We start from the raw sequence: 23935 nt of genomic DNA on the forward strand, positions 1-23935 counted from the left end.
ACCAGCTATGTGTACACCACGTGGCTGCGCCTCATTAATTAATCCTGCCCATCGAGTCTGTACCAACCCGCTGAAAGAATACTCCTCCCAGCTCACTACTCTGCCCCATAACCACTTAACCAAACCATACTTTTTGGACACTAAGGGGCAATTTAGCATAGCTAATCTACCTAACCTGCTCATCTTTGGACCGCGGGAGGAAACCCACACAAACACTGAAGAACGTACAAACGTTACGGGGTTAGCACGCTGACTCAGCACCAGGGATCCGGGTTAGCATTGCTGTCTCTCAGCACCAGGGATCCTGGTTAGCACTGCTGCCTCAGTGCCAGGGATCCAGGTTAGCACTACTGCCTCACAATGCCAGGGACCCGGATTAACACTGCTGCCTCGGCGCCATGGACTGGGGTTAGTACTGCTGACTCACAGCACCAGGGACCCGGATTAACACCGCTGTCTCACAGTGCCAGGGACCCGGGTTAGCACTGCTGTTTCACAAAGCAAGAGACCCGGGTTGATACTGCTTCCTCACAACGCCAGGGACTGGGGTTAGCACTGCTGTCTCACAGTAACAGGGACCCGGGTTAACACCGCTGTCTCACAATGCCAGAGACCCAGGTTAACACTGCTGCCGCACAGTGCCAGTGGTCCGGATGAACACTGCTGCCTTACAGCGTCAGGGACCTGGGTTAGCACTGCTGTTTCTCACAGCCAGAGACCTGGGTTGACACTGCTGCTTCACAATGCCAGGGACTGCGGTTAGCACTGCTGTCTCAGTGCCAGAGACCTAGGTTAACACTGGGTGGCCAAGGTGATTGAAGGCATATGGCATGCTTGCCTTCATCAGCCGGAGAATTGAGCACAGGAGTTGGGAAATCATATAAAACCTTGGTTGGGCCGCATTTGGATTATTGTGTGCAGTTCTGGTCACCACATTAACAGAAGGACGTGGAAGTTTTGGAAAGAGTGCAAAGAAGGTTCACCAGGATGTTTCCTGGTCTTGAGGGTGTTGGCTATGTGGAGAGGTTGAATAAACTAGGATTGTTTTCACTGGAAAGACGGAGGCTGAGGGGAGACCTGATAGTGGTCTACAAAATTATGAGAGGCATAGACAGGGTGGATAGTCAGAGACTTTTTCCAAGGGTGGAAGAGTCAATTACAAAGGGGCACAGGTTGAAGGTGAGAGGGGGGACGTTTAAGGGAGAGTGTGGGCTACGTTTTTCACGCAGAGAGTGGTGGGTGTCTGGAACGCCCTGCCAGAGGATTTGGTGGAAGCAGGTACATTAGCAACATTTCAAAGGCATTTGAATGGGTACATGAATAGGGAGGAAATAGAGGGATATGGACCGAGTTAGGGCATCATGATCGGCACAGGCTTTAAGGACCGAAGAGCCTGTTCCTGTGCTGTACTTGTCTTTGTTACGCAGACCGTCAGCCAAGGCCGGAATTGAACCCGGCTCTCTGACACGGTGAGGCAGCAGTGTTAATCACCGTGCCAGCATGCCACCCACTTGACAGTGTAGTTACTGTTGGGGAGCTTGAAGACCACTCTCATCAATGATTTATTTCCCTTCCTATTTCTTATCTCCACACAAACACATGCTACATCTTGATCTGAGCCAATATCATTTCTCACTACTGCGCTAATCATATCCTTGATTAACCTAGCAACCCCACTTTTCTGCCTATCCTTTTGAAATGTCAAGTATTCCTGTCAATTCCAAGCCTTGATCACGTTTCAACCACGCCTCTGTAATGGCTGTCAGATCATACCCATTTATTTATATTTATGCCAGCAGTTCACTTATTATGGATGTTGTGCGCATTCCGAAAAAGAGCCTTTAATTTTGTCAGTTTGCCATTTTTCCTACTCTAGCCCTATTTGCTGACACACACTTGTGTTTGTACACCCTGCCCCTTGCCGTCACACTTTGGTTATCATTATCCCAATTGCCAACCTGCACTATTGCTATGTCCTTTCTTTTAATTTCCTAAATTTTCCTTCATCTGAACGCTCCCCATCCCTCCCAACCACAATAGTTTAGTGTAAAGCCCAGCCTTCAGGCTAGTTATTTAATTCAACAGGACACTAGTCCCAGCACAGTTGAAGGTAGAATGGCGGATGCAAAGCTGATTGGAGGATGTCAGTCATTGGCTTGCAGGAAAGATGTGCGTTGATTTCAAAGAATCACAGAATCAATCCAGAGCAGAAGGAGACCAATCAGCCCATCGAGTCTGCACCAACTCTGCGCCCTACCTAGGCCCACACCTGCACCCTATCACTGTAACCCAGTAACACCCCCCCATAACCTTTTTGGACACCATGGGGCAATTTAGCATTTTCCAATCCACCTACCCACCGCATCTTTGGACTGTGGGAGAAAACCGGAGCACCCAGAAGAAACCCAGGCAGACGAGGGGAGAACATGCAAACTCCACACAGACCAATTTGGGAGGCAACAACATGTTCGAGGACTGTGGAGTGGAAGGAGGTATTGATGATGGAGTGGTGCTTTGCAAGGAAGGAAGAATTTCTATTAATGAAAGGTCAGATGACAGGAAATTTGAAGAATAGGACTGAACCCAAAGAGAGAGAGAATGGTTAACAATGTGAACTAATGTGCAAGAAAGGAATGGAAATTCTGTCGTCAGTTTAGTAGAAATAAGGATGAAGCAGCAAGAAGTGGGCCTTGTAGACAAAAGAAACAGGGAATGAGGAGAGACAGGTGAAAAACAATTCATAAGAGTATTCATAAAAAACCCTACAGTGCAGAAGGAGGCAGTCGGCCCATCGAGTGCACTGGCCCTCTAACGGAACACCTTACCTAGGCTCACCCCTCCACCCTATCCCTGTAACCCCACCTAATCTTTTGGACACTTGAGTGGCAATTTAACATGGCCTGTCCACTGTACATCTTTGGACTGTGGGAGTAAACCGGAGGTCACCCATGCAGATACGGGGAGAAAGTGCAAACTCCGCCCAACAGTCACCCGAGGCCAGAATCGAACCCCGATCCCTGGCGCTGAGGCAGTAATGCTAACCACCGTGCTACGGTACTTGAGAGGCGAATGGCGGCTAGGCACCTGCAAAGGCAAGTCGGTAGTGAGGTGGGGGTGTGAAGAGAGGTAAAATGGTGGAGGTGTTGAGTGGAGTAAGAGGCATGGCGGAGTGCAAGAGGGATCCAAGGAAGACAGAGGGGTGGGGTTAAGGCATGGAGGAGTGAAGTGGCCTGGTGTCCTGGGTGTGGTGGGAACAGTCAGAGCAGTCAAAGTAAAAACAATGAGGGGCTTAAAGGGTATTGCCAGTACTGTCCATGTGTGGGTCCATCTCAGGATGTTGGCTGGCAGAGTCCTTGCAGGCCTATTGAGTCCATCTACAACTACAATTATCCCCGCTGAGAGGGATGTTGGATGTTGTCCTTGTCCAGAAGGGATGGCCAGCTGAGCTCGCCTTAGAGTGGCGAGCAAATCAAAAGACACGATCTGGAACTTTCAATAAGAAGTGAACGCAAAAAGACACATTGTTTCTTTAACAATCAAGAATATCCAACTCCCCTGTAACCATCCATGCGTGCCAACCAAGCTAGTCCCACCAAATAACAGTTCATAAGAGTATTCATCAGAATACAGAGTATTACAGATTTAAAAAGTGAAATCAGTAATGTGAAATACCTGTAAATGAAATTTAAATTTGGAGAAACATCCTTTCTGCCATCGATATGTCATACATTAAGGCAGTGGAGATGGGCAAGAAAGTTGATGAAGAAGCATCCATGAGGTGTGTCCAGGAGGCTCCTTTATGCCCATGTGCCTGGTTCTGAAAAACTTCCCTCCGCGTGTGAATGCACACAGCACTGGCATTTAAAATTTTAATTGTAATTGCGTGGGAACAAGCTAAAAGCAGGAGAGCTGAAATAGCACCCACTTCATGTTCCGCTGTCAGAAATGATACACCAAGGATAAAATTCTGCCCATTATGTATAGTTCAGGAATAATCAGTATGCATGTAGTTATTATTTTACTGGACTTTAGATACCCTGGCTAATTAAGAGAATAGGAGTTCAAATTTATTATGGCAGTTTGAGTTCAGCTCCAGTTTTTAAAAATAAATCTGGAAATAAAAGGCCAGAACTGGAAGAAGCTTCCTTAAAGCTGTGTCAAAAAAACCCAACTGGTTCACTAATTCCTTCAGGGAATTACCTGATCTGATCAACAGATGATTCCAGCCCCACACCAACGTGGTAGTCTCTGAACAGCCTCTGAAGTGGCTTAGCAGGCTATTCAGTTGCATCAGTTATTGCTCACCCTTCTCAAAGACAACAAGGCTGGGCAATAACTGGCAGGTTTGTCCTCACTCATTTCCTGCATATTAACGTTTAGAAATTGGGCCCTAATCATTGAATCTGATTTTTTGGGTGGGGTACCAGATCTCCCATTATGTATCCATGGAAATTCAGATAGTCTTGGGTTTGATCCTGAGTCTCAGCCAACAGTTGCTCTTGGTGTCCTTGGAATGTGATTGCAGGCTTGGGTTGCCATTCCTCATCACTATTTGGAAGTCCTTGCTAGAGATCCATGCACATAGGAGTCTGTGTAAGATGGGCTTAGGCTTAAGAACAAAGAAAAGTACAGCACAGGAACAGGCCCTTCGGCCCTATTGTCTGTGCCGACCATGCTGCCTGTCTAAACTAAAATCTTCTGCACTTCCGGGGTCCGTATCCCTCTATTCCCATCATATTCATGTATTTCTCAAGATGTCCCTTAAACATCACTATCGTCCCTGCTTCCACCACCTCCTCCGGCAGCGAGTTATGGACACCCACTACCTCTACCCTGGGAAAAAGCCTCTGACTATCCATTCTGTCTATGCCCCTCAAAATTTTGTAGACCTCTATCAGGTCGCCCCTCAACCTCCGTCATTCCAGTGAGAACAAACCGAGTTTATTCAACCCCTCCTCATAGCTAATGCCCACCATACCAGGCAACATCCTGGTAAATCTCTTCTGCACCCTCTCTAAAGCCTCCACATCTTTCTGGTAGTGTGGCAACCAGAATTGAACACCATACTCCAATTGTGGCCTAACTAAGGTTCTATACAGCTGCAACATAACTTGCCAATTTTTATATTCAATGCCCTGGCCAATGAAGGCAAGCATGCCGTTAGCCTTCTTGATTACCTTCTCCACCTGTGTTGCTCCTTTCAGGGACCTGTACACCTAGATCTCTGACTGTCAATACTCTTGAGGGTTCTACCATTCACTGTCTATTTCCTACCTGCGTTAGATCTTCCAAAATGCATTCTCACATTTGGCCAGATTAAACTCATCTGCCATTTCTCCACCCAAATCTCCAAACAATCTAAATCCTGCTGTATCCTCTCACAGTCCTCATCGCTATCAGCAATTCTACCATCCTTTGTGTCCTCCGCAAACTTACTAATCAAACCAGTCACATTTTCTTCCAACCCTTTATCTATACTACGAACAGCAAAGGTCCCAGCACTGATCCCTGCGGAACACCACTCGTCATAGCCCTCCAATCAGAAAAGCACCCTTCCATTGCTACTCTCTGCCTTCTATGACCTAGCCAGTTCTGTATCCATCTTGCCAGCTCACTCCGATCCCGTGTGACTTCACCTTTTGTATCAGCCTGCCATGAGGGACCTTGTCAAAGGCCTTGCTGAAGTCCATACAGACAACATCCACTGCCCTACCTGCATCAACCATCTTTGTGACCTCCTCGAAAAACTCTTATCATAAACTCCATGAAAAACTCCTTGACTAATGCATTCTTGCAATTGAAGAACTGGTGGACATTCACTGTGCAGGTTCATGCATTAATTCTGACTGCTTGGGAAGAAGTGACTCATGCCTACGACGCCTGTACTCCTTAAAAGAGACTAAAGGCAGAATCCTCCCATGGCCCTGCCAAGGAGGCGTGGACTTATGATCAGCAAGGAAGCATGGCGTTGCTTTTAATGAGACACCAATGAGGTGGTGTCTGGTTCCAAGTTGGAGAGCTTAAGTCTCCAGTTGGGCTTCACATTTCTTCTTTGTTCCTATCCCCACAAGTGTTGAAAATCTGACCCCTCAGTTGTCAGTTGTAATGTTGTTGGGGCTAGTTTAGCACAGTGGGCTAAATAGCTGACTTGTAATGCAGAACAAGGCCAGCCGCGTGGGTTCAATTCCCGTACCGGCCTCCCTGAACAGGCACCGGAATGTGGCGACTAGGGGCTTTTCACAGTAACTTCATTGAAGCCTACTTGTGACAATAAGTTATTATTATATTATTATTTTTATAACATCTTACTTATAAGCATGATTAATGTTACTTTTAAGCATGAGCAACAATGTAGTTTTATAACACCTCATTCTGTGCACATGGAGCCAGTCTGGTTGTGTGACATCACTCCAAGAGGGATGAGAGTTCTGCCCATTTCTTTCCTGTGGCCTTGATGGGTCCATGACGTGCAGTTTGGACCAGCCTGCGGACCACTTGGAGAAAGAGCTTTAAATTGAGTTTCTGTAAAATCCAAGTGCCCATGCACCAATGAAATTCTATCTTGGTATGAGCTTGCTACTGACCTGCTAGACCCAGAGACCATTTGAATCGATTCATAGCAGCTGTTTGCTGATATTGATTTTATGCTATGTCTCACTTTTGCCAAATAGTGATGCTTACCAAAATTCCAGTTAGGTATTCTGTATTCCAAGTATAGGACCTCCGAATCGCCAAATTCTGCAGAACTGACCATAACTCCACTCATTTCCCCCTCCATCTTGCTTCAAAAATATTTCAAACACTCGGTGGAATAAAAGAATTGGTTAAATTAGTGTTAGCAAAATTTATAATAACACTGGGAATGGAGTACTTGAGAGACCTATAAAATCAGTTTATATAACCAACCTATGAAGCCATATTTTTCCTCGTGTTTACAGTTTTTACTTTTAGCATCAGAAAACGAGAGAAAAGAATTTGAGCCTTTAAAAGGATAAAGTTTCAGAGATAATCAGCAAAAAGAAAATTTGAACCTCATTAGACTCCTAGTACTTCATGGAATCCCTACAGTGCAGAAGGAGGCCACCCAGCCCATCGAGCCTGCATCGACTCTTGCAAGGAGCACCAAACGGAGGCCCCCACTGTATCCCACCCCCATAACCCCACTTAACCTATGGGACGCAAAGGGGCAATTTAGCATGGCCAACGCACCTAACCTACACATCTTTGGACTGTGGGAGGAAACTGGAGCACCCGGAGGAGAGACACTGGGAGGAAGCGCAAACTCCACAAGGTCACCCAAGGAATTGAACCCGGGTCCCTGGCTCTGTGAGGCAGCAGTGCTAACCACTGTGCCATTCCTTGAGCAGGGCTTGTTAAATAGAGAGTAAATGTGTAATTAATGAAGAGATTAACCATTTGTACTTTCAGGCTTTGGCATGCACCATATGACCTCTAATTTCATGAGCCAAAGTGTTGGCTGCAATCCCAGCATCCTGTGAGACTTTCTATTTTATGGGGTCTAATTTTGCCTCCTCGTGTACTCTTTTTTTTTTTAATGCTATTTTATACAATCCTGCCCATCGTAATCTATAATCATGCAATATCAGTTATTTTATACCGTCTCATCTTAACCTCCGCATCTTGCCGTACCACCTGTGGGAAAAGGGACAAATGGGATGTGAGCGTCGCTGAGGGCATTTAAGAGTCAAACACATTGCTGTGGATCTGGAATCACATGTAGGCCAGACTCGGTAAGGATGACAGATTTCCTTCCCTAAAGAACATTAGTGAACCAAATGATGTTCTGACTGTTGGGTCTTGCGGAGTGCGCAAATTGATCTATTGATGTTGCAAAGCCTATATCATGATACATAGAAAATAGAAGCAGGAGGAGGCCTCCAAGCCTGCTCCACCATTCATCATGATCATGGCTGATCATAAGTTCAATATCCTGATTTCTCTCCCCCCCCCCCCCCCCCCCCCCCCCAATGTTCCCTCATTTTGCAATCCACTCGGAGCATTGAGAACTTTTTATTTTTGAGGTGAGCGGAAGTCAAAAATTGTTTTAACTAATCCACCTTTCTCTGGAAGAATCCAGGAATTAATTTTTTTTTTTTTTTTAAATAATTTTTATTGAAAGAGTTTTTCCATACAAACATTTACCCCTACTAATTTTTAAATTATTTACAACACAATCCCTCTAGGCAAATGTCCCTCCCTCGCCCGCCCTCTCGCGCGCGCACCAGTCCTCCCCCCCCCCCCCCCCCCCCCCCCCCAGACAACCTTAACAAACAAGGCAGCCTACAGTTTCAGACATGAGCAGCGAGCAGACTTGCCCGCGTTACAGTCGTGCATGTCCTCCCACGACCCTTGCTGCCCCCTCCCTCCCCTCCCTCCCCCCCCCCTCCCCCCCCCCCCCCCCCCGGGTTGCTGCTGCCACGACCCCGAACGTCTATCTCTGATCTAAAAGTCAAGGAAAGGTTGCCACCGCCTGGCGAATCCCTGTACCGACCCTCTCAGGGCAAATTTGATCCTTTCTAGCTGAATATAGCTAGCCATATCGTTAATCCAAGTTTCAACGCTTGGAGGCCTCGCGTCCTTCCATTGAATTAATATCCTTCGTCGAGCCACTAGGGACGCAAAGGCCAGTATTCCGGCCTCCCTAGCCTCCTGTACCCCCGGTTCTACCCCGACCCCAAAGATCGCAAGCCCCCATCCTGGTTTGACCCTGGACCCCACCACCTTCGACACCGTCCTTGCCACCCCCTTCCAGAACCCTTCCAGCACCGGACATGCCCAGAACATATGCACATGGTTCGCTGGGCTTCCCAGACATCTGACACACCTGTCCTCACCCCCAAAGAACCGGCTCATCCTTGTCCCCGTCATGTGAGCTCTATGCAGCACCTTAAATTGAATGAGGCTCAGTCTCGCACACGAGGAGGAAGAGTTGACCTTCTCCAGTGCATCCGCCCACATCCCGTCTTCTATCTGCTCTCCCAGCTCCCCTTCCCACTTGGCTTTCAGCTCCTCCCCTAATGCTGCTTCCGCCTCCTGCATTATCTTGTAGATGTCTGATATCTTCCCCCCTCCGACCCAGACCCCCGAGAGCACCCTATCACTCGCCCCCTTACTGGGGAGCAGGGGAAACCCCTCCACCTGCCGCCTAGCAAATGCCTTCACTTGTAAATATCTGAACATGTTTCCCGGGGGGAGCTCAAACTTCTCCTCCAGCCCTCCCAGGCTCGCAAACCTCCCCTCTATAAACAGGTCCTTCAGCTGCCGTATGCCCACCCTGTACCAGCTCTGAAATCCCCCGTCGATGTTCCCCGGGATGAATCTATGGTTCCCTCTTATTGGCGCCGCCAACAGACCTCCCATTTCCCCCCTATGTCGCCTCCACTGCCCCCATATCTTGAGGGTGGCCGCCACCACCGGGCTCGTGGTGTACCTCGTGGGGGGGAGCGGCCATGGTGCCGTTACTAGGGCCCCCAGGCTTGTGTTGCCACAGGACACCCTCTCCATTCGTTTCCAAGCTGCCCCCTCCCCTTCCATCATCCACTTGCGCACCATTGACACATTTGCCGCCCAGTAGTACCCCGAGAGATTGGGCAGTGCCAGCCCTCCACTGTCCCTACTCCGCTCCAAAAAGACCCTCCTCACCCTTGGGGTGCCATGCGCCCACACGTAGCTCATGATGCTACTCGTCACCTTTTTGAAGAAGGCCCTAGGGAGGAAGATGGGCAAGCACTGAAATAAAAACAAGAACCTTGGGAGGACCGTCATTTTGATTGACTGCACCCTCCCCGCCAGCGACAACGGTACCATGTCCCACCTCTTAAATTCCTCCTCCATCTGTTCCACCAGCCTGGAAAAGTTCAACTTGTGGAGGGTCCCCCAGTTCCTTGCCACCTGCACCCCTAAGTACCTAAAGCTCTTTCCTGCTCGCTTGAAGGGGAGTCTCCCAATACCCTCTCCCTGGTCCCCCGGGTGTATCACAAAAACCTCGCTTTTGCCCAAATTTAGTTTGTACCCCGAAAAGTCCCCAAACTCTGCTAATAGTTCCATTATCTCCGGCATTCCCCCTTCTGGGTCTGCCACGTACAGCAGTAGATCATCCGCATACAGCGATACTCGATGTTCCTCCCCTCCCCTAGTCAGTCCTCTCCACCCCCCTGAACCCCTCAGTGCCATCGCCAACGGTTCAATCGCCAGTGCGAAAAGTAGGGGGGATAGGGGACATCCCTGCCTGGTCCCTCGGTGGAGCCCGAAATACTCCGACCTCCTCCCGTTTGTCACTACACTCGCCATCGGGGCCGAGTAGAGCAACTTCACCCACTTAATAAACCCTTCCCCAAACCCAAACCGTTCCAACGTCTCCCACAGGTACTCCCACTCCACCCTATCGAATGCCTTCTCCGCGTCCAGCGCTACCACTATCTCAGCCTCCCCCTCCACTGCCGGCATCATAATTACATTCAGCAGTCTCCGCACGTTCGTGTTGAGCTGCCGCCCCTTCACGAACCCCGTCTGGTCCTCATGGATTACCCCTGGCACACAATCCTCTATTCTAGCTGCCAGGATCTTTGCCAGCAACTTGGCATCCACGTTCAGAAGCGAGATAGGCCTGTAGGACCCGCACTGCACGGGGTCTTTATCCCGCTTCAATATCAGGGAGATCAGAGCCTGCGACATTGTCGGGGGCAGAACCCCCCCCCTCTCGCGCCTCATTAAAGGCTCGTACCAGCACCGGTCCCACCAAGTCCACATTTTTCTTATAGAATTCCACCGGGAACCCATCTGGCCCCGGCGCCTTCCCCGCTTGCATCTGACCTATTCCCTTGACTAGCTCCTCTAGCCCTATTGGCGCCCCCAGCCCTTCTACCAGCCCCTCCTGGACCCTTGGGGAATCCAGGAATTAATTGATGGAAATTTATAAAAAGTCGATTTTAAAGATCATTGTCCATTCTGTACCTTCTGCCCACATTAGGCTAAACACCTGATTAATAAGGGGATCTGGGATTATGGGGAGAAGATAGGAGAATGGGGATGAGAAAATAACAGCCATGATTGAATGGCGGAGTAGACTTGATGGGCCAAGTGGCCTAATTCTGCTCCTACATCTTATGGTCTTATGAAGATGTGTAACAATATTTCCTCTGCATAATTTAAGCACACCTTGAGCTTTTAATCTCTTGAAGAGGGAGCCTGCATCAACATAATGTTTTGATTGTCTTAATGTTGATTATTTGTAGATGCTAGAACTGTTCTAGAGAAATTCTAGCCTTTTCTTTGACATTTACAGAGGAAATCTTCTTAGATCATAGAATTTACAATGCAGAAGGAGGCTATTTGGCTCATCAAGCCGCCTTGGAAAGAGCACCCCACCTAAGTCCACACCTCCACCCTATCCCCGTAACTCAGTACCCCACCTAATCCTTTTGGACCCAAGAGCAATTTAGCATGGCCAATCCATCTAACATGCACGTCTTTTGACTATGGGAGGAAACCGGAGCACCTGGAGGAAACCCACACAGGCATGGTGCAAATGTGCAGACTCCGCACAGACAGTGACCCAAGCCGGGATTCAAACCTGGGACCTTGGAGCTGTGAAGCAACTGTGCTAACCACTGTGCTACAGTGCCGCCCACATCTTCTATAACTGAAAGTTATTAGTCGGAAAACACTCACTGCAGTACCTCTAAATATGTCGAACCATCTCTGCAACCTTGTTCTGATGCTCAATGCTGTTTTCTAGCAGGCTTCAATAAACACCTGCCTGAAGCCGCATTTTGCATTGATAATTTATGCAGTGTTAGCAGGAACTAATACCAGGCTTAACTCGTGATTATCGTAAAAACCCATCTGGTTCATTAATGCCCTTTAGGGGAGGAAATCTGCCATCCTTGCCTGATCTGGCCCACATGTGACTCCAGACCCACAGCAATGTGGTTGACTCTCCAATGCCCCCTCAAGGACAATATGGATGGGCAATAGCCTTCGACGCCCACATCTCGTGTACAAATTTTGTTCAAAACCGTTCCTAATCTGTTACATTTCCTGGGCTGTTGTGATGAATTTCTGGAATCTTTTAATGAACAGTATTTCCAAATAGAAACTTTTAAAAATAAAGTTACTGCAGTATCATGAAACCTCCAGTGAAAACTATGACCTCAGAACAAGAATGTTGACATGGTGCCAAATGCCTGGTGGTTTTGGAAGGCTGAGTGTCCGCCCACTAACATTTTTCATTTGCAACAGATTCTGCCAGCCCACTTTGCAAAAACATTACAGTTGTCTTCTGGCCAATCCTCCTTTTAATTAAATGGTTGTCATTGCAGAAATACCTGTTAATTTAATGCATTTCAAGGAATACATATAAAACATTTCAGTTTTTGGTATTGGACCCGACCCGTCTATCGGTGACTTTCCAGAAGCGAAAGTATTATTTCGGCACATCAGAGGAGGCGATGGAGTTTGAGGGACAATGGACTGGGAAGAGGAGAGTGAGGACGTTGAACTTCGGAGGAGTTTATATGATTTTTAAAGGTTTGTGATGGTGGGTTTTCTGGAGGGCAGGTGTTTCAACGAGGAACATCGACAGTGAATGCACCTTTTGTTACTCTATAGGGGAGCATGGTTAGGGGCCGAGGGGAGTTGGGGGAGGTAGGGAGATTGGAGGCCTTGGGCGGGGGCCACCATGCTAGCTGGGTGGGCTAGTTAACGGGAGTGAAGTGGGCGTTTGTTAGAGGGCGGGGATGGTGTTGGTGTTTTGGTCTGTTGGGGGGAAGGGTTGCTGACGAGGGTGTGGCGCAGTTGGAAAAGGACCAATTTTAATATAGTTAGAGAACCAAGCTTAGACAGGTCGAGTCCTAAGTCAGCGAAGGTGTCGGCAGTGGCAAAGGAGCTGAAGGGGTTTATGAAGCACATGGGGTGTGGGAGGGGTGGTAGACCTTTGGAGGTTTGGGAGGCAAAGGGATTTTCATATTTCTCCCACATACACCGAGTGTAATCCTGGATTTATTATTTTTGTGTTAGACAAGGCGTTGCTGGCATGGGTGGTCACTTGGAATATTCGGCGATTATGGTCTGTGACCATGCCCAGACTGGGTGGATTTGCATATGGCCCGGGGAGGGGGCCTAGTGCTGGTGAATGTGAGATGATTGCTTAATGTAATTATGATACTTCCAAGGGACAGGAGGTGGAAGTAGTGGTGACGATGGACGTGGAGAACGAATTTGACCGGGTGGAATGGGGTATCTCCTGGAGGTGTTGGGGCGGTCAGTTTTGACTCGGTGACTGCATCCGGTTGCTGTACAAGGCGCCGGTCACAAGTGTGCGGATTAACTGAATGGGTTTGGGGTATTTTGGGCTGCATCGGGGGGCGGGGCAGGGGTGCCCGCTCTCCCTGTTGCTTCAGAGCCACTGGCAATGGCGCATAGGACGTTAGTGACTGGAGAGGGATTGAGTGGAGGGGTGTCGAGCACAAGGTATCACTGTATGCGGAAGACCTGTTGTACATTTCAGACCCATTGGGCAGTATCATGGACATCATGAGGATTTTAAAGGAATTTTGAATATGGAAAGAGCAAGGAGTTCCCAATTGAGACTAGATGGCAAGAGAAGAGGTATGGGGATTTGCCATTCAGGGTGGGGGTGAGTTTTAAATACTTGGGTAATGAGGTGACTCGGGGTTGGGTACAGCTGCACAAGTTGAATCTGACTCGACTAGAGAAGCAGATGAAAGGGGATTTTAAGAGGTGGGATGTTTTGCCGCTGTTGCTGGCAGGGTGGGTGCAGACAGTAAAAATGGCGGTGCTGCCAAGGTTCCTGTTTGTGTTTCAGAACCTCCCAATTTTCATCCAGAAGTTTTTTAAAAGGTTAATGCATTGATCTCTGGGTTTTGTGGGGGGGAAAATCACGTGGGTTAGGAAGATCTTTCTGAAGCGGGGGCGAGTGGATGGGGGTGCTTCCGCTGTCTACTGGATGGCGAATATTTTTATAGTTAGGAAATTGTTTTGGGGGTGTTGGCGTGGGCCCGGATGGAGGTGGCATCGTGTAGGGGAACAGGTTTGAGGGCTTTGTTGTCAGCGCCTCTGCCGTTCTCGCCAGCCAGGTACTCCGTGAACCAAGTGGTCCTGCCAGCCCTAAGGGTGTGGAGGCAGCATCTGGGACTGGAGAGTGCCTCGGTGTCGGAGCCGATCTTCGACAACCATAGCTTAGCACCGGGGGGGGGCAGTTGGATGTGAGGTTTCTGGGGTGGTGGCAAGCAGGGATCGAGTGATTTGGGGATCTGTTCAAAGGAGGCAAATTTGAGAGGTTGGAGGACCAGAAGGAAGTGTATGATCTGCCCACAGGGAATAGTTTTAGGTACCTGCTGGTCTGAGATTTCGTAAGGAGAGATATGCCATCCTTTTAATTCCTGAGCTACCGCCCCTGGGGCTGCAAGACAAGGTGCTGTTGAGAGAGAGGAGATTGGGCGGAGAAGGTGTCTGATGTCTACAAGGTGTTGATGGACTGGGAGGGGCCCTGTTGGGGGACATAAAGCGCAAGTGGGAGGAGGAGCTGGGGGGGGGGGGGGCGAGATGTGAGCAGTGACCCTGCAGGGAGTGAATGTATCCACATCGTGTGTGAGGTTAAGACTTATCCAGTTTTGGGCAGCACGGTGGCACAGTGGTTAGCATTGCTGCCTACGGCGCTGAGGACCCGGGTTTGAATCCTGGCCCTGGGTCACTGTCCGTGTGGAGTTTGCACATTCTCCCCGTGTCTGCGTGGGTTTCGCCTCCACAACCCAAAGATGGGCAGGGTAGGTAGATTGGCCACGCTAAATTGCCCCTTAATTGGAAAAAATAATTGGGTACTCTAAATTTATAAAGAAAAAAAAGACTTATCCAGTTTTAAGTAATACATAGGGCGCATATGCCGGCGGCGAGGATGCATAGATTCTTTGACAGGATAGAGGATATGTGTGGGCAGTGCGCAGGTTGGGGGCCTGTGAATCACATCCACATGTTCTGGGCGTGTCCCAAGGTTGAAGGCGTTCTGGCAGGTGCTCGCGGACAAATTGTCCGAGGTGGTCCTGAGTCCAGAGGTAGCGATATTCAGGATGTCGGAAAATCTGGGAGTCCAATGTTCTGACCTTTGTCTCCCTGATAGCCCAGAGACGGATTTTGCTTGGGTGGCGGGACTTGGAGGTGCCAAAAGTGGGGGTATGGGTGAGCGACCTGGCGGGGTTACTGTGGCTGGAGATGTCAAATCCATCTTGAGGGGGTGGTAGATGGTTTGCTCTGAAGTGGAAGCTGTTTATTGATTTCTTTAAGGAGGTTTGAGGGATGAGTGGTGGAATGGGAGGGTAAGGAAGTTAAAATGGGGAAGGGGGATGTGAGAAGGGACGGTATTAGGGGAGCAGGGGAGGAGTGGGCGTTGGTTGTTTACAATGTTGTTTAGCTGTTCTGCTTTAGTTTGTATGAAAATGCCTTGAATAAAAAAAGCACACTTCATTGTTGCTGAAACTGGACTTTTATATAGCAATGATCACAGTAAATCAGATGATGCTCTGTTTCATAATGAATTAGAGCCAATCACTTAACAGTTGATTTTTATTATAGTGAAAGAATTTTACATATCAGAAAGTGCTGCATTTTAAGATTCCAGGTCAAAGTTCTGACCAATGGTTTAAATACAAAGAAGTATTAATCTAAAAGCATTGGTGTGTCACTTCAAGACTTGCAGGTATATCATATTATGCATATATTCCACCTGACTTTCACAGATAATACTGTCCATTCAGTAGTAGATTCCTAAAACTAAATTACAATTTAGAATAGTGTTGTAGGCCATTGTTTTATAGTCAAATTTCAGAATCATAATTTCCAGTGTGTTATAAGGGAACTAAGCATTAATTGGGAAAGATGGTCTGCGGTCTTGACATTAATGCCTCTCATTGCTCTGACTTGAATAACAAATGCATCATGGGTGTTTGAGAGGAGGCCAACTGTTGTACTAAATATATATTACATCTTTGCAATGAGGCTGTCAGCACACTAAGTTTTAGGATGTCCTTTGGTGAAGTTTTTATTTTGTTGAAACCATGAAAGCACAGTTGGAGTTGCCCCAAAAGATTTGATTTCCCACCATTGTATAAAAATTGTGTACAGATTTGACATGTTTTAAATTTCTCAGTGGTTTGCATCATAACTTTAGATTTCTGTCTGGCATCTTCTAGCTCAGACTTGATCACTTTTAATTTTTACAAAGGTGTCAACCAATTATCTGGTTTATTTTTTAATTGATTTACGGAATGTGGGCATCGCTGGTTAGGCCAGCATTTATTGCCCATCCCTAGTTGCCCTTCTGATTCTACTGTTGTTAGAGTAATTTCTATTGCACATCAACTGCTGACTTTTATGTGATCCATATGCTTGACGTAAACAGGTGTACACAGGCATCAAAGTAAACCTTATAGTTGTTCACTATAAAAGTTAATCATTTACATATTGTGGACAACATATGAGAATAGGTCCAAACTTAATGCAAGTACAAAATGTTTGGCGAATATATTTGGTTGGGTCATCAGTAGCGGAGGAGGATTAGAGGTTTATAAGATGATGAGGGGGATAGATAGAGAGACTATTCCCTCGGGTGGATGGAGCTGTTACAAGGGGGCATAACTATAAAATTCAGGGTGGGAGATATAGGAGGGATATCTGAGATAGATTCTTTACTCAGAGAGTGGTTAGGATGTAGAATGGACTGCCTGCTGTGATAGTGGAGTCGGACACTTTAGGAACTTTCAAGCGGTTATTGGATAGGCACATGGAGCACACCAGAATGACAGGGAGTGGGATAGCTTGATCTTGGTTTCGGACAATGCTCGGCAGAATATCGAGGTGTGCTGTACTGTTTTATGTTCTATGTACAAACTGCATTTTGCCATATCATACATTTTGTGTATTAATAAGGACTTTGATGATCTGAACACTTTTGTTTCTGCCCGGACGCTGTTCAAATGGCTTCACAGTTCTTGAGTTAATGCAAAGAATATGATACTAATTAGGTTTATCTAATTTTGAAGTACAGTAATTATCTGTGGCAAAAAAATAAACTGAGCAGAATTGTGAAATGGGGTTGATTTATTTGTTGAGCTCCTGATAAATTGGCTGGTGAATCATTATCTTTCCCTGCTGGAGCATGCCCCAGTGACAAATTTATAAATACATTTTAATTCTTGATTGCTGTCGGCCAAGTGAGATTTAAACTTATTTTTGTGCAAACGTGGCCAATTTTTTTCAAGAGCCCTCCCACTGTGACCTCTTCCAATTTTCTTTCATTTTTGCATTGTTCAGCATCAGTAACATTGAAAACTGTAACAAGGCTCTCAAGGTCCTTTGATTTCATTCCTTTAGACAGCCTGGCATTCCAAATCCAGAATACATTTGGCATAAAAATTAAATCAGCATATTTTGCGAGGTTTTCTTTTCTGACAACTTTCTCCCCTGCTTCTCAAACTCCTCTTCTGAAGGTATTGACTCCTTGCTGAGGCAGCTCTTTCATCCTGAGGGAGCAATGCAGGTAAACCCAAATTTGTTCCCATTGTAAGGGTCAGTAAACAGAGATTGGCAGCAACCCTGACCATTTTGTCCCCTTCCTGTAAGACCAGTGTCCTGAGACCAATAGCCCAGAACACTTGGGCATCCTATTTCATGAACACAGGAACAGAAACGGGCTATTTCGCCCCTCAGGCCTGCTCTGTCATTCATAAGATAAGCGTATACTGTCATTCAGTAAGAGCTACAACCTTTGGTCAACAAAAATCTATCAATTTCTGATTTAAATATTAACAAATGATCCAGCATCAATTCCTGTTCGCAGAAGTGTATTTCAAATTTCTAATGCCTTTTGCATGCAGAAATATTTCCTAATTTCACTCCTGAAAAGTAAAGGGGCGCGATTCTCTGCTCCCCACACCGCGTGGGAGAATCGTGGGAGGGCCCCCCGACTAATTTAACGGCCCCCTGCGATTCTTGCCCGCCCCCCCTCGGAAGAATCGCCGCTCGCAGTTTTTCACGGCGATTCTGCGACCCGCATGGGCCGAGCGGCCTGCCGTTCGCAGCCGTTTCACTACGGCGGCAACCACACCTGATCACTGCCGCCGTGAAATGGGTGTGGAGATGCCCGTTTGGGGCTTGTAGGGGGCCTGGTGGGGAATGAGCACCATGACTGTGCTCGGGAGGGGACAGGACCGCGATCGGTGCCCACCAATCGCCGGGCCGGCGTCTCAATCGGACGCACTATTTCCCCTCTGCCGCCCCGCAAGACCAAGCCGCCACGTCTTGCGGGGCGGCTGAGGGGTAGACGGCCACCGCGCATGCGTGGGTTCGAGCTGTCAGCCGTCGTGACGTCAGCCGCACATGCGCGGGTTGGAGCCGGCCAACCTGCGCATGCACGGCTGACGTCACATAGGCGCCGCCGTCGCGTCACTCTCGGCGCGCCGCCCGGCAGCCGAGAGTTACAGAGCGCCACTTCTCGCCCCGCCGGGAGGGGAGAATAGGGGGCGAGGAGTGGCCTCCGAGGCCGTCATGAAACTCGGCCGAGTTCACGACGGCGCTCCCAATTTTTCCCGGGAGCAGAGAATTCCGCCCAAGCTCTTTTTAGACCATGTCCCCAAGTCCTTGGGTGGAATTGGCCTAAAATTTATCAGCGTCAGTTTCAGGTTAAAAACTGGTGTGTAATTCTGCACAGCCGAGATTTGACTCCAGATTTTCTGGCACTCTGTGCACAGAAAATCTGGGTCATGGTTTGCACCAACTCTGGCTCACTCTGGTGGGGCCTGATGGAGGAATGGTTCCTTAATTGAGAGTTTTGGACAATTATAGTTCGGGTATCTCTACCTTTTGCCTTTAAATGGAAGTCTTGGGTCTGGGGGATTTGCCAATTTTATTTTATTACTGTTATTTTGCTTACACTACTTTTGATGTGTCCCTGTCTCTGATTCAATATTTGTTTCCTGGTAGGTCTGACATACTGTGTCTGCCATTTCCTTATTTTCTTGATAATATCACCAATGGTTGTTTTCTTCATGACCACCCACTTGTATGTTTTGTGAGTTTCTTTTCATACTCCCTTTTTGTAGCTCTTGCTGTGCACGATGTATACATGGAGCACAATGTGGTGTAAGATGTGTAAAACCGTTTCATTTCAGTTTAATCATACTGCTAGTGAGGTGATTTATACTTCAGTTGCCTGTGTAAATTTTTCTGCCACCTTTCTTCCCTGTTTCCACCCTCTCCCCTGACCTTGCCATTCTGTTAATGCTGTTTCTGGCCTGGATAGTATTTTTGTGAGCATCACTCCAGCAATTTTCCCCATCCCCAATTACCTTGAAAGATGGTGGTGAGCTGCCATCCTGTACTACTGCACTCCATATGGAGCTGCCCAAAGGGAAGCGGGGCAATTACAGGACACTGTTTCAGCATGCCACCCCCACGGGGTGGGGGGCTTTGCTCATCTGAAAACAAAATGTCGCTGGTCAGATTCTCATTTTCTGACTCTAATGGGACTTTTTCGACGCCCCATGCTCATCTGAAAACAAAATGTCGCTGGTCAGATTCTCGTTTTCTGACTCTAATGGGACTTTTTCGACGCCCCGTCGCTCTTTGCACCTGTGGCAAAGGTGGGCACAAAATCCCAGCTAGTGTGGTGTTTGGAGGCAAACTTTTGTTTCCTTAAATTCAGATTACCCAATTATTTTTTTCCCCCCAATTAAGGGGCAATTTAGCGTGGCCAATCCACCTAACCTGCACATCTTTGGGTTGTGGGGGTGAAACCCACGCAGACATGGGGAAAATGTGCAAACTCTACACGGACAGTGACCCAGGGCCGGGATTCGAACCCCGGTCCTCAGCGCTGCAGTCCCAGTGCTAACCACTGAGTCACATTCCACCCCCTTTGGAGGCAAACGTACAGGTGGTGGTCTTCTACCCTTATTCTTCTAGGTGGCAGAGTGTTTGAAAGGGCTGTCAAAGGATACTTTGAGTTCCTGCAGAGCACCGTGTAGATGGTATGCAGTGCTGCTACTATGTGTTCTGTTGGTGGAAGAAGTGAATATTTAAGGTGGTGGATGGGACGCCAATCAAGCAGGCTGCTTTTTCCTGGATGGTGTTGAGCTACTTGTGGTGCTGGAGTTGTATTTCTCCAAGCAAGTGAAGATTATTCTATCACACACCCGACTTGTGTATTATAGATAGTGGACAGGATTTGGGGATTAAGGCGATGGTAGATGGGGTAATTGATAATACTGGCAAGTGGCACGTATTCGGCTCACTGCTCTGAAGAAGTCATATGGACTTGAAACGCTATTTCTGTTTTTCTCTCCACAGATCATGCTAGACCTGCTCAGTTTTTCTAGCATTTTGTGTTTTAATATCTGCTCATTTTTGCTCAGTTTGGGTTCCACCAGGGCCACTTGGCTCAAGACCTCATTACAGCCTTGGTCTAACATGGACGCGCCTGACCTTTGATGTATTGCCCAAAGAGCCATTCTTTATGTGTGACTCAAATAATGATTGCTGATCGATTGTTTGACCATGGCCCTGTTCTTATCTAAAGTTCACACAGTAGCACTTTTTATCCACACACAAACGAATTGCAGTCAAGATCTGAAAATGTAGTCAATTTCCCTCCTGCCTCCTCCCTAGTCCAGGGATGCTAAGTCCGAGTTCCTTGCAACCAAATGATCACTATTGATTGTTAAGGCAGTCAAGGTACCTGCAAGATCTTATGCTGTAGCATGTAAAGACTAAGTGTTAATCTTAAATGTAAAATACCACCGAGATCATGCACAAGTTCTACAAAACATCTTAAAACCTGTAAATAGGCACTATTATCACTACTGTTTTGATTGTTAATGTTTAAGGGTTATATTCTGAACCACTCTCTGTTCTCATGATTTTCTAGCATCTGGACTCAGTCTGTGGTAATGAGAAGTCATCTCTTATGATAGATAATGGAACTTTATTGGTACATGTAAGTACAGTACTACATTAAAGTATGGCAATGGCACCATAAGAAATTACAATGAACGATGTCATCCACTTCACACTCTTCTCTGCCGTGAATCCATTTTTGGGTTTAATCTCCACTCTTGTTTCATTTTTGAATAAAGGTCTTGTGGAGATGCCAACTTCTAAATGTTTTTCAAAAAAACCTTTCCTATTTAAATTTTGCCTGCTGGCTCTGAAATAAATTAGCAAAATGAAAACACTGCTATAGCAAATGCAATTGTGATCATGATTTTTGAACATGTGGGGTTTAGTTCACTGCCTCCACATTAGTTAGTCCTGGTATAGTTTTTTAAAAACTCCCAATTTCTTTTTCATAAATATTTCCCTACTTGCAAAGCTGCTGTTAACTATCAATTATTCCTTAACTGAGACTCCTGCCTGATCACCGATTTACATTATAGTTTTTGGTAAAGTTTCCAATGGTAATGCTACATATCTCTGAAACTTTGATCTTGCTATTTTAACTTGGGCAGCTTAAAATCCCTTTTTTACTTTATTTCCATTTATGGACATCTTTGTGCTGTTCATACAAGGAAGTTTGGCATCTACAAGTTTTTTTTCTGCTTCGAAAAATATGTGGAGTTAATTTTGGTAAGAAAATGTGACTGTGCTTCATTTGGACAACTTAAGCATATGCAGTTAGCAAAATTAACTTGGGTAGCTGGATTCATACCTACAATTTCTGTGATAACATCACCTTAGCTTGGTCCTTGGGAAGCCATTTTTGTAGCAACTTAGAATTGCTTCCCAATTGTTCATATTGCAAACTCTACAGCAGTGATATGGAACCTATTTTGATAAATAACCATTAAATAAATTATTTAGAGCTTTTCACCATATCCGATGTCCTAAACTATTTTGCAGCCAATGAGGTGCTTTTGAATTGCTGTTGTAATTTAGGAATTGCGGTGGTCTGTTTGAGCACCGCAAGATCCCAAAATGGCAATGTCATAGTAACCAGATAATGTCATTTTGTGATGTTAGCTGAGGGATTAATATCAGCCAGGGCACCAGGAATAACTGCCCTTCACTTTTGTGAAATAGTGGAATGCTTTATGTGCACCTGAAAGGGCCTTGGCTTTGCATCTCTCCTGCAAGGTGATCCCTCAGAGTGCAACTCTTTCAATCCTGAACAGAAATGCCAGCTCAGCTATTGTGCTCGAATCCTGGAGTAGGACTTGAATCCACAACTTTTTGACTCTGAGGCGAGAGTGTTGCCGCTTAATAACAGCTTAAATTGCATATGGAATTACATTTATAAGATTAGTCATAGATAATATATTCCTTGAGTTTATGTTGCATGTAATAGAGGCCAGTCTATTTAATAATGTATTTTTTTGTTTCAAGAAGTTTTATACAATTTAAAGGATTAAACAAATTATTTTACCAAAGGTTGCATATTTACTACAAAAAGAAATATGTTATTTCCTAATGAATGTTCATTTACTCCCAACAGAATAGTGATTATATTTATTATTGTCAAAATCTTCTTCTACATCTGCTGGTATCGCTCAAGGCAGCGACAACTAGATGCTTATCTGAGCAATCCACGGAATGCACAGATAGTGATTGTCGGGGGCAGGGCCTACCTACATCAACTCTGTGAGCGGCAAAATGTAAGTGATCATAGTTCTCTGCTTCCTTGTAAAGCTAAGAGTTGCATGTAGTAATAATAATCGCTTATTGTCACAAGTCGGCTTCAGTGAAGTTACTGTGAAAAGCTCCTAGTAGCCACATTCCGGCGCCTGTTCGGGGAGGCCGGTACGGGAATTGAACCCGCGCTGCTGCCTTGTTCTGCATTACAAGCCAGCTATTTAGCCCAGTGTGCTAAAGGAATTAAATGCAAATTCTTGCAGTCTGGCTTTGAGGAAAGGATGTAACTGCAAAAGCATTGAAATTAAGTTTAGCTACAATATTCAGAGTGGATGATGAAGGTGGGAGCGAGCAGAGGAAAGGGGGCTGAAAAAGGCCAGTACAGTCTTGCTGTTTCCTTGTTCCTTATCACCCTGCAAATGCTTTGTTGGGATCAACGGCTTCAATATTCTGTGCTGACGTTACAAAAGGTTAATTTTTAGTAATACTGCCGAAATTGATACTACCAGTCATGAGTCAATGATCATATGAGTCTTCCCTCACCTTTTAAAATTGAATCATAAATGTCTACTGCACAGAAAAGACTCTTTGGTCCATTGTGTCTTCCAAATCAAAAACAATCATCTAACTATTCTAATCCCATTTTCCAGCACTTTGCTCATAGCCTTGTAAGCCTTGGCATTGCCTTGGCATTGCAAGAGCACACCTAAATACTCACTAGATGTTATGAGGGTCTCTGCCACCACCACCCTTTCAAGCAGCGAGTTCCATACTCCCACCACCCACCCCATCTAAATCTCCTGCCACTTACCTTAAATCTATGCCCCCTGGTCATTGGTCCCTCTACTAAGGGGAAAAGTCTCTCTACTCCATCTCTCACCCTCATAATTTTATACATCTCAATCATGTCCCGCCACCCTCAGACTCTTCTGCTCCAAGGAAAACAACCCCAGTCTATCCAATCTCACTTCATAGCTAAAACCCTCCAGCCCAGGCAACATCCTGGTAAATCTCCTCTGCATCCTTGCCAGTGCTATCACATCCCTCATATAATGAAGATTCCCGAACTGCACACCATACTCAAGCTGTGGCCTAACTAACGTTCCAGAATAACCTTCCTGCTCTTAAACTCTATGCCTCGGCTAATAAAGGCTAGTATACCATATGTTTCTTAACCACTGTAGCTACCTGCTCTGCTACCAAAAGGGACCGGTGTATATGCACACTAAGGTCCCTATGATCCTCGGTGCTTCCCAGGGCCCTGCCATTTATTACATAT

General features: G+C 46.5%; 1 protein-coding gene across 5 annotated transcripts in view; it reads left to right on the forward strand.

The window, feature by feature from the left end:
* Nucleotides 1-23935, forward strand: part of si:dkey-118j18.2 — a 126589-nt gene that overhangs the window by 81545 nt on the left and 21109 nt on the right. For 4 of the 5 annotated variants that reach the window (XM_038796860.1, XM_038796856.1, XM_038796857.1 and 1 more), the window contains 2 exons: nt 20957-21025; nt 22520-22679. In XM_038796860.1, coding sequence (XP_038652788.1) covers nt 21006-21025; nt 22520-22679 — 180 coding nt within the window. In that variant the 5' untranslated portion in view covers nt 20957-21005. Of the gene's footprint in view, nt 1-12531; nt 12550-20956; nt 21026-22519; nt 22680-23935 lie in introns of those variants that run through there. The other variant, XM_038796858.1, reaches the window with a different exon arrangement.

This window comes from Scyliorhinus canicula, chromosome 5, assembly GCF_902713615.1.
Source record: "Scyliorhinus canicula chromosome 5, sScyCan1.1, whole genome shotgun sequence".
In the NCBI taxonomy this organism is placed as follows: Eukaryota; Metazoa; Chordata; class Chondrichthyes; order Carcharhiniformes; family Scyliorhinidae; genus Scyliorhinus; species Scyliorhinus canicula.